Source organism: Poecilia reticulata, chromosome 10, assembly GCF_904066995.2.
Source record: "Poecilia reticulata chromosome 10, P_reticulata-male-v2, whole genome shotgun sequence".
In the NCBI taxonomy this organism is placed as follows: domain Eukaryota; kingdom Metazoa; phylum Chordata; class Actinopteri; order Cyprinodontiformes; family Poeciliidae; genus Poecilia; species Poecilia reticulata.
The window spans coordinates 15,534,268-15,549,160 of NC_088839.1; the positions used below are offsets into that span (position 1 = coordinate 15,534,268).

The 14,893-nt window shown below is 39.9% G+C and overlaps 1 protein-coding gene across 2 annotated transcripts in view; it reads right to left on the minus strand.

The window, feature by feature from the left end:
- LOC103471261 (uncharacterized) overlaps positions 1-14,463 on the minus strand; it is a 125,023-nt gene extending 110,560 nt beyond the window's left edge. For both annotated transcript variants that reach the window (XM_008420140.3, XM_017307184.2), the window contains exons 1-2: positions 13,797-14,463; positions 9,605-10,029 (exon numbers count right to left, since the gene is read on the minus strand). In XM_008420140.3, coding sequence (XP_008418362.2) covers positions 9,605-10,029; positions 13,797-13,884 — 513 coding nt within the window. In that variant the 5' untranslated portion in view covers positions 13,885-14,463. The remainder of the gene's footprint in view (positions 1-9,604; positions 10,030-13,796) is intronic.
- Between the last annotated feature and the right edge of the window lie 430 nt (positions 14,464-14,893).

Here is a 14,893-nt window from a genome sequence, read left to right on the forward strand (position 1 = left end):
TATGTATGCACATGATGTATCTGTCTTACTGATTGCTTGTTTTCTTGTCTTTAAAAACCTGCTTGAGATAAATAGATCAAATCAAACAATTCATAAAACCGTTTTCTTTTTCTTTTGCATACATACATACATACATACATACATACATACATACATACATACATACATACATACATACATACATACATACATACATACATACATACATACATACATACATACATACATACATACATACATACATACATACATACATACATACATACATACATACATACATACATACATACATACATACATACATACATACATACATACATACATACATACATACATACATACATACATACATACATACATACATACATACATACATACATACATACATGTGCGTGTGTAAATCTTCCCCACTGCCACATCCGCTGTAGAGTAAGGAGTATAACAATAACCCACTTGTATTATGACATCACAGAGGTATTTCCCTTAAATTGTTGGGGTTCCACTGCTCTATTTTCTGTAGAGAGTCCTATTATTTGAAGCACTCAGATAAACGGAGGAAGCCCTGTGTGAATGACAGAGAGCGAGGGGAGGAAGAGCGGCGAGGGGGCTGGTTAAGTGCATGGAGTGAGTGGCAGTAATCACAGCTCTGGTAAAAGCACTCGTTTGCTCAGTGTAACATTCCTCAGAATGAGTTTACTCCATGTCTCTCTCGCTCGCACTCCGCCGTTTCCTCTGATTCTGATAATAGCTCCAGATTGAGTAATTGTATGTTTGAGTAGAGCTACACTGCAATCAGATACCAGGGGGCATATCTCTCTCTCTCTGTCTCTCTCTCTCCTTCTCCCACACTTCATTCATGCCGTACACTGGCCTCTTACCCAGTGTACCAGGCTCTCCCTCCAGCCCTGTGGTTCCTGCAGGCCTCACTCCACTGTTTTGTTTTTTTTTTCCTTCTTCTATTTATAATTTTTTTTGTTTGTTTGTTTTACAGCCAGGCAGGGCTAGGGTCAATAACAGCTGTGTGTTGTGCTATAATTGATGTCATCATTTCAATTTGAGCTGATTATAGCTGAGAGCTGCTTATCGTGTGACCCAGGGAGGAATAACACACTGCAGGGCCCAGAGCCGCTACGCCTGACCAGGCTTAGCTGCTGGGTCGGCTGGATGGATATATGGCTTGGCTCGGCACACAGCTGCCTTTTCTATTAACTCCTAATGTGGAGGTAATGACTGAGCATGCTCCATGGGCTGCAGGCTGGGGCAAGTGGCACTGACACAATTTATTGCGATTCTGATTATTTTAAAGGAACTGGCGTTCACCTCCATCGACAAACTGTGGCACGATTGAGATCTCAGCAGACATGCAAGCAAGTGGCTGAGAAAGGCAATTTAATACTTAATGTTATCCAAGCTTAAAATTCACTTAATAGGATAATTATGTTCACTAACTTATCCTTATCCTTGTAAATCTTTGAACAAATCAAAATAATCAATTTCAGTGCATATTCTAATCAATCTTATCTAATTCAATCCAAGTTACTTGCCTTAGAACTAAATTTAGAAACAAATGTAAAACTTGTTCTTTGCCTTTGAAAAAAATAAAAAATAAATGGAAATAAAAACATCACAAACAGCTTGGTTCTTAGAGAGCAAGACATTCAGTAGATAACAGGAAGCCTCAACAGAAAACAGCAAAATTACTCTTATCAGTTTAGGCTTTCAATCAAGTGTAATAATTCTTGCACTATTAATATTTGCACAGAGGTGAAAGTTATATTTTCTTCACAGTGAGCCCATCTGTTTGGAAGGGTGACTCCATGCAGGGCAGCAAATCACCAGAATGAGTTTAAACACAAGTTTTTATGAGTTCACACCACCACTGCCACGATCCAAAATGTATTACAAATTTGACTTGTTAACTTGTTTATGGGAATACTTAAGTATTCATATAAAAAGCAGTTTATATTTTAGTGCAACTGCATGGCAGTTTTATAGATAAATGCCACAAAACGTTTATAGCCGTTAGCGTTTACAAAAAAAAAAGAGAGAGAAATTGCTGGGTAGGAAGGTCATACGAGAAAAGAAGAAGCTAAAGCAATGCTTAATTTAGAGAGCTTTTGACTGACAAAGCTGATGAGCCGCTGAAAATGTACTTTCCCTTTAAGTGCACCACAAGTAAGCTGTCAGATCAAGTCTTTAATACACTAGGAAAAGTGTGCAAGTCTGCAAACTTTGCTGCCGACATCTGGTCAGGCTCAGATGATGGTGGACTTTTAGATATGCCAAGTTGATTCAGTGATAATAACGTTTAGTTAAGCAGACTTGTACTGCAAATCAATCTAATGTTGAATTGCTCTAATGTAAAAATGAAGTTAAAGTTTTTAAAGGCATTTACAACCCCCCTAAAGTGCAGTGAGTAAAAAGATACGATGATAATTTCAGGTCGATGTTAACACAGTTAAAGGAATTAAGATATAAATAACACTTTTCTTAATGTGTGCAACAATTAGGGTCAAACCTAAACCACAACTAAGTGAAAACCAAATATCAAGCAGCTTATACACCTAAAACCTGAAGCTGAAGAGTGGGGTCCAGATTTGACCAAACATCCATGGATCTGCTACATCAGTTTGCAAATCAGACTCTTATTTATTTCATTGTTTATTTATTCACTTCATAATGGTTTTTTATGTCGTGACTTTTTTTTGTAAGCTACTTTATGCATTTCAAGGATTTATTTTCGTAGCATCATTTTAATTTCAAGGTTTTTTATGGCAGGATTTTTATTTCATGTCTTACATTCAAACTTGGGGGTGGAGTTTTAATGAAATTCAGGGCATCTGCATGAGAGTGTAACGTGCGAGGCTGCGTCCCTTTAAGGCTTGAAAAAAAAAAATCTTCAGATAAATTAAAACTAAACAAATAAGGTGCAAAAAAAATGCTTTATGTTTATTTTGCTTAACGGAATATTTAAATATTAAATAGTGTTATTTAACTTGAACGAAATGGCTCCCTACCAATATGAAGCAACACTTGCACAAACCCAAACTGGAAATATTCAGTAAAAAAAAAAAATGGAATCTACGATTAATGAAATGTTCTGCATAAATTAAGTTCTGTATCTGTACAGCCTTAGACAAGAGTTAAGAAAACGTTGGCCTCATCCATCTTTGTGACATTAGCAAATTGGTAGCGTCTTCCTCGGGGCCTGTATGCTCCAGGAAAGCTTTGAAACGCCGAGTGGGCTGCTTCTGTGTTAAAAAACAATGTTTCCAACCCAAAAGAAAATGAATCAATAAACAACCTGTCAATTCTTTGGCATTTCTCTTTGCCATTTATGTCAGAGTGTTTTCAATGCAAGCACAAAGTCACAGTGCTGCCTTCCGGCATCCATGCTGTGTGCTAATCAGACGCACAACATTCACAGCAAGGAAAAGAATACAAGAGTATCGCCTGTGTGGAATAAGGGCTAAAGAGTAATCAACTTGAGATAATTTATGCTAATGAAAAACCACGGAGAGATTTTGACAGCTGTAAACTTTCTGCATAGATGATGGGCAATACCCTTAACCCCGAACAGCACTTGTCTGATCATTGCACAGGAGAAGAGCTGTTGCTAAAAACAGACAGAGTGCTCATAAAGGAACACTGTCTCTCCTCTCGCTGTCTCTCTTTTTTTTTCTTCCGTTTTTTTTTTTTTTCTTTGCTGAAGCTCTGAATCTGTGGGTGTGAGGAAGCAAGAAGCTATCTCCTACATTCTTTTGTCTTTCACCTTCTCTGTCATTTTCCTGACTCTTTTAATACCATCATTAGGAGAGTCCTTCCGCTTTGCTGCTGGCCAAGAAATAGAAAGAACGAGGGGAACCACGGGGCAAATGCAACAAGGCGGGTGCACGAAGCGTATTTGATGCATGTATACTGTGCATTTATTTGGGGATGCAACAAGCAGCAAATGTGTGCACCAGAGCAGTATTTAATCATCCAGGTGTGCACCCACCTGATTTGCAGCTGTAAAGACAAAGATGAGTGGTAACACACGCCCTCTATGAAACGTATTGTTAAATATATCAGTCCTCTCCATAGTCGATTTGTGCAGCCCTTCATTTCCCTGTAAGACTCTGTTCACACTGTAACTGGCACATTAATGCTCAGAATCCAATGGTTACTCTGGTGCGTCTAAAAGAACATCAAGTCCTCGAAGTATAGGTTGATATCTGACGAATAAGGCACTGAGAAACAGAATATTTTCTTTATACAGAAGTGGACTATTTTGTAGGTACTTAAACAACATCATCTTTTTCTGCAGTAGCATAAGCGTATACAGAAAATGTAATAAAAGCTACACTTTAATTTCAGTATATTTATTCATTTGGCAAAACATTCAATGTTAAGAAACTATTTTTTTTGTTGTTTTTTAGAAAATAAGATGAAATACAATGTTCTGTTTAAGCCAGTGGTACTCCTGCTATTAATACTTTACTCAACTTCCTTTGGGCAAAAGGAGAATATTGAGTTATAATACATTTCACAAAGTTGAAGCATACAGAAAATGGGGTCTTGTACTGTTTGGACAATATGTAGCTCTACAGAGGTTCCCAAACTTTTTTTTAAAAGCAGAACCTACTTTAATACCAGATTTTTCAACTACAAAAAGTACTTTGACTTTTAAATGTGATGTCACTTCATGGAAACAAGAACAAAAATAAATAAATTGGGCAAAACATCTCTAGCCGTCATTGGACCATAGGTGTAGACACCATGAGAAGGTCTGTTTTCGAAGAGAAACAGACCCGCAGCATCACACATCCCTCGTTATGGTTTACAATAGACCTAACGTGGTTTTTCACATAATAATTTATTTCTGTTGATGCTAAATACCTTCGTTTCATTTTCATCTATGTGTGTACATTTTTATGTTAGTAATGGTAAGACAGAAAAGGTTTTTTGTTTTCTTTTCTGCTCGGCGTCCCACAGAACAGATCTGCTTGCAGAGATTTTCTGTTGGTTTTATGGAAACTTGTTGACCACAAGGAGATTGTTTCGGCTCTTACAGTGAGCATTAGTTTTCTTTTAACCCCTGTGACCAGCCTCCTGATTCAGTGGAAACATAATTATAGGCCCTCTTTCTAGTGTTTTGGTGACTAAGATAAATCGTGTGTGCCGTGTCATTTATGCTCAAGAGAAGCTAATCAACTAATTCACTTCAAATGATTCAAAGACATGACTTTTTTTTTTAAATGCCTCTGGATCGTTAGGAGTATCTGTAATGGTCCCACCAGTGTTTCAGATTAAAACAATAATTTCTTAATGTAGGATTTTTCCACATTGAATTGTTTGAAATCAAAATAGACATTGGGTTTCGCAAAAATGTTCAACTCAAAGCTATAGAATTGCAATAAAATGTTATTTTAATGTACACATTTCACCTGTCGAAGTCTGCACGAGTAAACTGACAAACTCTTATTTTAGAGTTGAAGCGTAAAAGATGATTCTGTGGAAATTCAAGAGGCTGAGTCATGTAACTTTATTACCAACTTGCCCATTCAATTCTTGTGTTTGACTCATAATTTATTCTTTTTTTATATCAGGTCAAATACTTTGGAGTTCATAATAAATCAAAATAGAGTAATACACTTATGTCTCTGAATAGAGCATTTCTCACTGTGCTTTATCTACTTCAAGGATACTTTACCTCGAAGAGTCACGACTACATAATGGAGAAAACTCAACAAAGAGGTTGGGGAACATGCTCTAACGACATGTTCTCAGAAACTGGGCAAAAACTTAAAACTTTAAGTAGAAAACTGAGTTCCTTCAAAGCAGCACGTCTTAGAGGAGTGGAATGAGAAAAGACGAAGTGTTTGAAGTGAAAATGAATTCGTCATTTTCAGCATGTCGAGATGCGTCTCACAGTAAAATAAGTATCCGTCATTAAAACATAAACCGCAATGTCGTCATAACCACAGCCATCAATCCAATCTTTGCGACAAAAGATACAAACCCGAATGTGCACAGAATCAGGCCAGAACAATCAACAGCGTCTCTAAGCAAACACACGGAGACGAAAGGAATTCAGATCCTGGTTCTGGTCCAATTTCTCTTCGCTAATCCTCTCCCGTCTGCAATGAGAAACCATTTCTAGGATTTTATTATTGTATCTGAGATCAACTTTCCTCAATTTCACAACCACACAATTCCACTAAATAGTTTTTTTTTTATTAAAGATAGCTTTATTTCTTTGTAACCTTGAAAAATATTGCTTCTCATCTACTCAAAATGTACAAACCTTCATTGAATAATACATTTTAGACATTCAGAAGCTTTTGTTGGTGTCATTTGTATGGAGCCACTAACATCACTCCAAAAACGCAAACATTTTTCTAAAACCACGGGAAAAACACATTTATGAAAGAGTCCCAGCCAACCTAATCTTCCTTAATATTGCTACAAACTTGAATCAAATCCATTCAACTTTGTGAATAAGATGTTGTGGAGCATTTTATTTTTACCCATTCATCCATCCAAGCTACGTTTCTACAGCACTTCTCATGCAGTCAAGCGTCACTCAAAGTGATTTGGACATTTAAGCACTAGAAACACACAATCGAATAACCAAAATGAAATGAAAGAGTAAAATAGAAAGACAGACAACACGAGTAATTATTGGTAATAAAATGACCTGGAATTAAAAGTGAGACAAAATTCAATCATAAAGAATGAGAAACTGTCATGTGTAACTGTGTCTCTATACATCACAGGGCCAATACAGGAGATGTAACAAAAACTGCCCACGGATATTTGCTGTTAAAGAATTTAAAATTGATCGTTAAAATCCAAGGTGCTCTGGCCTGAGGTGAGCCAGAGTCTCAAAGAAAGTAAGGCCTCTCACGTTTTAAACGGTGACACCTCCGTAACATGAGCCCACCTCTAAAGCCCTGCAGCCAACACGCAGCAGACGACAAACAAAAACTGCTGACAAAACATTTAAATCCTTGTTTAACTCAACATCCTGCCTTCAAAGATGCTACACGCTTTTGAAGTAGTGAAGTGTGGTCCTTTTTCCCGTCCCCATAACCTCCAAAAAAAAAAAAGTAAAAAATTCCTTCTCTGCAGACATTTATACTCAGCTGAACCTGTTCCTGCATGCAAACGATAGGAAATTTACATGTGTTAATAAATCCTTTGGATATGTGGAACAAGAGAGAGTGCAGTTAACAAACTAATGATTGGTACTGACAGGATCTGTGATCTGCTACAACTTTGCTTTAGCAGCAAGCTTTTCCAGACATTGCCAATAAGGCCTGAAAGGACAATGCAGAACAAGAAGCAACAGCGGTGAGGTGCCGCTGGCTGGTATCAAGCTAAGTGGGCATGTCAGGCCAGTCCTGTTCTGGCTTCTTGCCTGCTCTCTCAGCTGCTCACTCAGTCCCCAGTGTCCTCAACCCTAAATGGATCCAGTTGCTGCCGCTCAGCTTCAATGGTGGGCTGATTTGACTGACTAATGAACCATTTCCCTAATGAGAGGACACTCCCCCGCCCCCCACCTCTCCCCAAACTGAACACTTCCTGTACATATCCTCCTTTTTTTTTCGCATAATGCTTCCATATTTACCTTCCTTTTTCCTCCTGCACTGCCTTAGGCTCATCTCGTACAGTCGTCCCTTCCACCTCTTCCTTTAGCACTGGGTCTGTCTCTCCTCATCTTCTCATCTCAGTTCCTGTGCACAGTCTTCACACTGTGTACATCTCACTTCGCTCCCTCACTGACAGTCATTCACCAACAGTTTGCCATATCCTTCTCTTTTTTTTCTCCTTCCATCTATTAAAAGTTATTTGAGCAACTGTTGGGCAACAAAACATTTCATGGGGGCAGTTTAAATCCTGAGTGTTGTTGGACTGATCGTTATTGGTCCGCTCTCTCTGCTTGCATCGAAATGAAGCCAAATACAACTCAAAAAGCTGAGACTGCATATATTCTGATTCACTCTTTGTTTTATTTATTTATTTCCCCAAATTATTTACCCAATTTATGCGCGTCCTAGCATTTTTGACGCATAAATTGGGTAAATCTTTTAATTCCTTCATTTTTGTTGGATTCAACACTATAATTTGGAGGGTAGAGGAATACATTATTGTCTCTCTGCCACCTGTTACCACCAGTTATCTGGCTGAGACAAGACTATTTGTTTTCAACGTTTTAATGTTTTTAATCATGGAAGACAAGTTCTGCTTTTTGGACACTTTTCTGGTCACAAAGAAACATGGACAGTCAAAGTGAAGGAACTAAAAAAGTGTCACCCATCAATTTTGCTAATGCTCCCACCACACTATTTCATATTTGTTCTTGCATTTCAGTTGTGTAGAAAGGCATGCTAGACAACTCAACATGGATTTATGACACATTTGATCACTAGTTCAATGTTTAAAAATCCCATCACATAGATACACCATGTATATTGCAAATGTGTGCCACTGTTACAATAATTGCACAACTGCTACTGAAACATGGCACCAAAGACCCAATAAAGAAAAATAAAAATCATGCAAAACTTCTGTCACCAAAACTGTGATTGAAACGGAAAGTTAAACTGACGACATGACCTACTTTCTGAGTAGTACACAAAAATCATCTGACCACTAGACGGCAAACAAAGAGCATTCAAATTTCATTCCAGGGTGGATCAAACAGTTGATGCTAAAATATGTGAAAAATACAAAGCAGCAAAAGAAATGCTCTGATGCAGGTTAACACTCCACATGTTCGACTCCAACTCACACACAGTATTCAAAGTAGGAGGGCATCAAAAAACATGACAGGATGTTAAAAAAAAATGCTTAAAATCCGTAAGACGTATCACTATCCCAGCAAACCTGTCTGCGGTATTAAATTAATGCAATTACGTTATGCATTAATTTAATAAAGTGAGCATTATCACTTTAATAATGCTCAAAGTGATCAAACTGTAAGAACTTCATACCTGTTTATGCCTAATATGAGATTATTAGAGAAATATTGATGTACTTCTTTGAAAACTCCTTCAGTATATTGAGGAGATTGAAGAGGCTAAAACATGATTCAGCTTTATCTCACGACAGGCCTAGAGTTGTAAGGAGTGGATGTGACAGGAGAAGGAGCTCACACCATAGAGAAACCTAGGAAAACATGCAATATGCAGTAATATTGGTGAATGATGTGATAACTATATGACTTGAGATGAATAATAAATAAAAAGTAATAAAAAGATTAATTAAAATGTGTTAATGTCCCTAAAAAATGAGTGTGCAATTCAGCTACTGGAAAACATAAAATATCATTTAGATTTAAAGAAGAAGGTATTATTGAAAAAGTTCCTTCCAGACAACATCTGCTGTTTTGGCCTTGACACAGGATAGCTGTGGTTCCTAAATGACTTGATCACCTCATCTCTTTATCTTCCTGTTGCTGTTTTAATGATATACTTGTGATGTATTGTGCAGCCCTAGAGTAACCCAATCCATTTGGATGGGTTTTGCGCTCTCCTGTGTCACCTCGTGTTTTGCCAGATGCTTTCGTGGCGAGCCCCACATCCACTCATCACACACGTGCAGGTGCTTGTCCACTCACCAGTCCGTCACAGTTGCTGAGAGCCACGGTGCCTCCCGGTGTGTCTGTGATGTCCCCCACGTACAGGCACTCGTCATGCAGGGGCTCAGAGTACCGAATGCTGTCACGGTCGTCGTGCCACTCCATCTTGGCTCCGGGGGCCACCAGCCTGGCGTTGTGGCGCAGGCGCAGGTGGAACTCCCGGCCGAAGACGGTGACGTTGTAGTAAAGCCTCTCCTGACCGGCTTGGTACTCTCCGTTCTCCTCGGCTCCTCTAGGTCCTTCCCACTCATCGTTGCCTTCTCCTACCTCCCTCTTCCGGCGCCTACGGGACTGCCCCGCTGCCACGCGACCAGCCGAGACGGCATGTGACAGAAAGCGGCCCTCTGCATCCACACTGATCGGCCTTACCAGTCCATAGTCCCCCAGGATGTGCTGCAGGGAGTCTGGGAAAGAAGAAAAGCAGCGTTGAATTAGGGAATCAATCCGGAAGGAAGACATAAAGAATGTTATTGGGTGAAGAGGAGAGGGAAGAACTGTAAGAAAAAAGTCATAGGGCAAGTAATAAAAAAGTAAGTAATCAAACAACAAAAGTTAAAAAGTTAGAAATTATGGAATTGTACACTGTTATGTTTTGGGTGTAGCTGAGGATCCACTTACAGAAACTAGGATAGCAGAAGCATTGTGGAAATAAAGATGACTTCAATTACCAGAACTTATTAGCCAGGAACAGACTGTAAACAGCAGGGTGCAAACAACAGAGGGTCTGACATGGAGTACCTGAACCAAGAAGTATTTATATTGGGCACTTTGATGCTCCACAGATGAGGGAATGAACAGATGGGAGCAGATATTAGAGACTAGGTGACTCAGGCACTGAAATAAAAGAGTAACACTAGTAACCAAAAACAGAAGAATAAAAGGAAACACAAGATTCTGAAACCAAAATGATCAAGCTAAACTCAAAGTCCAACAGATTATAACAGAGAAAGGGTTTTGACAAAAGCCGCATCAATCAATGCAACGGCTGAGAATCTGCAAGTTTATTCACATCACACCAATTTCCAATCATTTCTGGAGCCGCTGTTAATCTCCCAACGTTTTCGATCCAATTAGCTACAATTTGGAGTTCTACAGGAAATGTATAACATTTAAGATCAAGCTTTTAACCATTCAAAGTTGTGTCATGTTATTAATTTTACATGCACATTTCTCATTGTTGTGAAACTGAAAGATGAAATACATAGTGAAGATTTTTTATTTAAATTCTCTAGAAATCCTCTGCCAGATTAAATGACTCGATGTCATATTTTTATTGACATCGAGAAAGAGAGTTGTTGTAAAAGTGTGCAGAGAACATCTTCCTCTTTATCTAGTTGATTCTTTTTGGTTTTATGTCGGTCTGTTCTTTTCTGCTGTAGACAGAGTCTCAACACAGTGTATGTTGAAGGTCCCAGGTGTTCTACCAATTTTTACGCATGGATAGCTTGCAGGTGTCATACAGATTAGATTTGATATTTATTTGCAGTTTAATTTACTGAACTGAACTAGATATGAATCATAGTGATCTACATACCTTACATCACATTTAAACAAGAGCTACAAGATTAGACATTAGCTTAAAAAAAATGTCTGTACTTCATAAATCTTGAACTGGTTCAAATTTTGTTGCATTATAACCACAAACATCAGTGTAGCTTATTGTGATTTTACATAGTTTGGCAAAATAAAGTGTTGCAAAATTTAAATTGTTTTAAACGGAAAATTAAACAAAATGGTTGTGCGCTTACTCTGATCTCCCGAAATAAAACCAAGTCGATCTGACTTTTAGAAGGAAACAAAGTCCATCTGTGTGTCATGAAATGTTTGAGTAAAGCCAGCTGCTCTGTGAATGCCTCACAGATTTGTTAGACGACTTTGGTGAACAAACAGAATCACTAAGATCTAAGAGTGAGAAGAGCGTTAATCAAGAGGCTTGTAGTAATAGTGGAGGAGCTACAGAGTTTCAAAACTCAGGGGGGGGAAACAAATTGCAATGTATTGAAGAGTGCAGAAATCCAGTGCTAAAAAAAAAAGGTCAAAAGAAATCACACTACTTACACTTTATAACTAGTAATTTAGGGTACATCGCCAGCACATAGTCAAAGGTGCTCGAGTTGAAAACTGGACTTTCTGGCCTGTATACCAAACTCTAGCGGAACACTAAATCTGCTCGTCACGCTGAAAACACATCATCCCCACATGAAAGCAAGGCGTTGGCAGAGTCATGCAGACGCTACTCTTCAGCAATGACATTTTTGGGAACCTGGTCAATGCTGATGGGCAAAATGGCTGGAACTTTAAGGGCGGTCCTGGAAGAAAAGCTGAAAAAAGGCCAAAAAATGACTTGAGTCTGCACAGGAGATTCAATCTCAGGCAAGACATTGTTCTAATCTAGAGCCACAATGAAAAGTGGATCATAAGATATATATATATATAATTTTTTTAGAAAGGCCTAGTCAAAGTCCAGACATAAATCCATTTGAGGATTCATGGAAAGACTTGAAAATGTCTTGTTTATAGTTTCATCCATCCAATTTTACTTACCTTAAGGTATTTAGCAAAAAGATAGATAGATAGATAGATAGATAGATAGATAGATAGATAGATAGATAGATAGATAGATAGATAGATAGATAGATAGATAGATAGATAGATAGATAGATAGATAGATAGATAGATAGATAGATAGATAGATAGATAGATAGATAGATAAAAAATCAACTGTAGTAGCACAAAGGATTTACAGCAGTGTCAGCTGCTGTAATAATTGCAGTACAAATACAAGAGGGCTGATTACAAATACATGGCACAAGAAGAAATGTATAAAACCATGTATCATATTCCATCCAATTTACAACCATGCGTTACTTTTCATTTGCCTTACAAAGTCTAAAATTTAAAAATGCATTTAAATTTTAGGTTGCAATTTGACAAAGTATGAAAAGGTTCAGGGGAGTGAATAATTTTGAAAGAGGCTCTGCTCAGACTTTGGGGTGGAGAGAGGGGGGGGGGGGATTTGAACCCCCACTCCCAAATTATCATATTATAATCCCCTCCAATTGTACCCCTTCCATGCAGACGCAGGAGCAGACCCCACCCATGCACCCAGAGGCGACCCCGACGCTCTGGTTGCGTGCATTTGGAAACGGCAGCCTCAGCAGTGAGCGCTGCGCTGCTGACACCTTCTGTGCCCTTCCACCGACAACAGGAAACCCGGAGCAAGATCAAGGTGCTAATTGCAGCTTTCTCACGCTGCTTCATCACTGTCAAACTGCCCGACTTCAAAAAAAGAAGAAGAAGAAGATGAAGAAGGAGGAGGGAAAGCATTCGTGCAAACACGGTATTAAACCGACCTAATATGTCAGGCACGCATCATCTTTCTTATAATAAATAGTTTGCATTTTTTTTAAAAGCGTTACTTTGGATAAATTACTGATGCTCTTACGTTATTATCTGTGGTTCACACGTGACAGTGACCTTACAGGTAACACTACAGAGATGCTCCCACACCTACTGATGATACACACGCAAACACCGTGAGCCAAGGCCGTTTCATGGTGCCAGTGTTTATCCAGGAGTCAGGTGTGTCGCCTCCCTACAAGCATCTCTCCGGCGCACTCATCAAGTCTAAATGCATAAAGTTTGCTGACTGATGAAATCAAGCGCACTCTCTTAATCCCTCTTGGACCTCTCTATGTTTGGGGGAACGATTTGATAATAGTGTGATCAATAGGCTGAAATCCGACGCCATGCGTCCTGTCACAGATCGATAGATGCGACAACGGCCGAATCAGATAACGTTACGGCTACTTCCCCTGCAAAACCCGACAGTGTGATCGGAAAATCCGGTGCTTCTCTAATAGAAGAATTGAATCCAGTGAATGGATGGGAGAGAGGGAGAGGAGGAAGAGAGAAAATCACAACACTGCTTGCAGTTGCACCGCCAAGGGACCCTCGGAAAGTACGCGCACACAGCAGGACGCACAGAAGTTGCAAATTGTGTTATTTTGGGGAAAGAAGCTGAAAAGGCAGGTCTAAGAGGAAGCAAGAATGAGAAAACCGGACAGTTTGGAGCGGAGTTCCGGGGAGCGCTCAGAGGAGCCCCGCTGATAAGAGATCAGATCAGATACGGAGTATAAACACTGGCCACGTTTGGCTGTACTGTACTCACCAACGCTACTGGCGATGTAAAGGCCGCTGGTGTGCAGCAGGAAGGCCGGCAGAATAATTAGGACAGTCAATCCTGGCGAGAGAGCCATGGCAGCTCCGAACTGCGCAGGTGAGAGAGTGGGACTCCGGGCTCCAGTGTGGTGAAGTTCCCCCGCCTGGCGCGACCAGCCACGCCACGACAGCAACAGCACAGCAGCCCGCAACTAGACTGCCAAGTGCACCGGGAAAGACGGAGCTCTCCTCCTCTCTCTCCCTCTCTCTTTCCCTCGGTGTCTCTCTCTCCCTTTCGCTCTCTCTCTCCTTCTTTCAGTCGAGGTCTCTCACTCTCTCCCCTCTCTCACTCAACTCTTCCTTTTCTTTCCGCTCCACGTCTCTCTCTCTCTCTCTCCCTCCTCCCCTGCCGCCTTGACACTCGCACCGGGCACTGAGCTCCCACCCACAGCCCGTGTGTGTAAGTGTGTGAGATGGGGAGATGTTTCACGGAGCGCTGGCCCACTGACAGACAGGCCCGCTGACAGCTCGCTGCTTCATCACACCTCCAGCGCGAGAGGGGCCTCGGCCTAAAGTCGTTTTTTTACAACTTGGCCACTCTTTCCAGGTTCATAACTACAGTTCAGCGCTCCGCTCCAGCGGTCCCCGATACGCTGCAAGCCTTTTCATAAACTTTGAATATTCAGCTAGCCGTCCTGGACTGGCTGAGCACCAGCGCCCCTTGCGGCCGCCTGCGGGAAACGTGCTGGGTATTTGCAGGACCCAAGGGTCCAATTTACAGGCAGAGAAAGGAGAGCTCCTTCCAGTCCTTCCTAGCATGCATTGCCCTCATTTAGCACATCATTTACCCTTGTTGACTACAAAACTCTTGAAACACATATGTGCATTATAATTTAAACAGACACGGGCAAAAAACTATTAGTGTTCCTATAATTTGTGAACATTTCATAGGAGTTAGATGTAATGGAGTAACAAAGTAAATCCGTATTTGAAGTAAACTTTTAAGTTTTTCTTTTTTTTTTTAATAAAGTATACATCTTCCTGTAAAGTGTGCAATGGTTTCAGCTTCTGTTACTATAATACTGATACAATCCAGTGCAACCCATC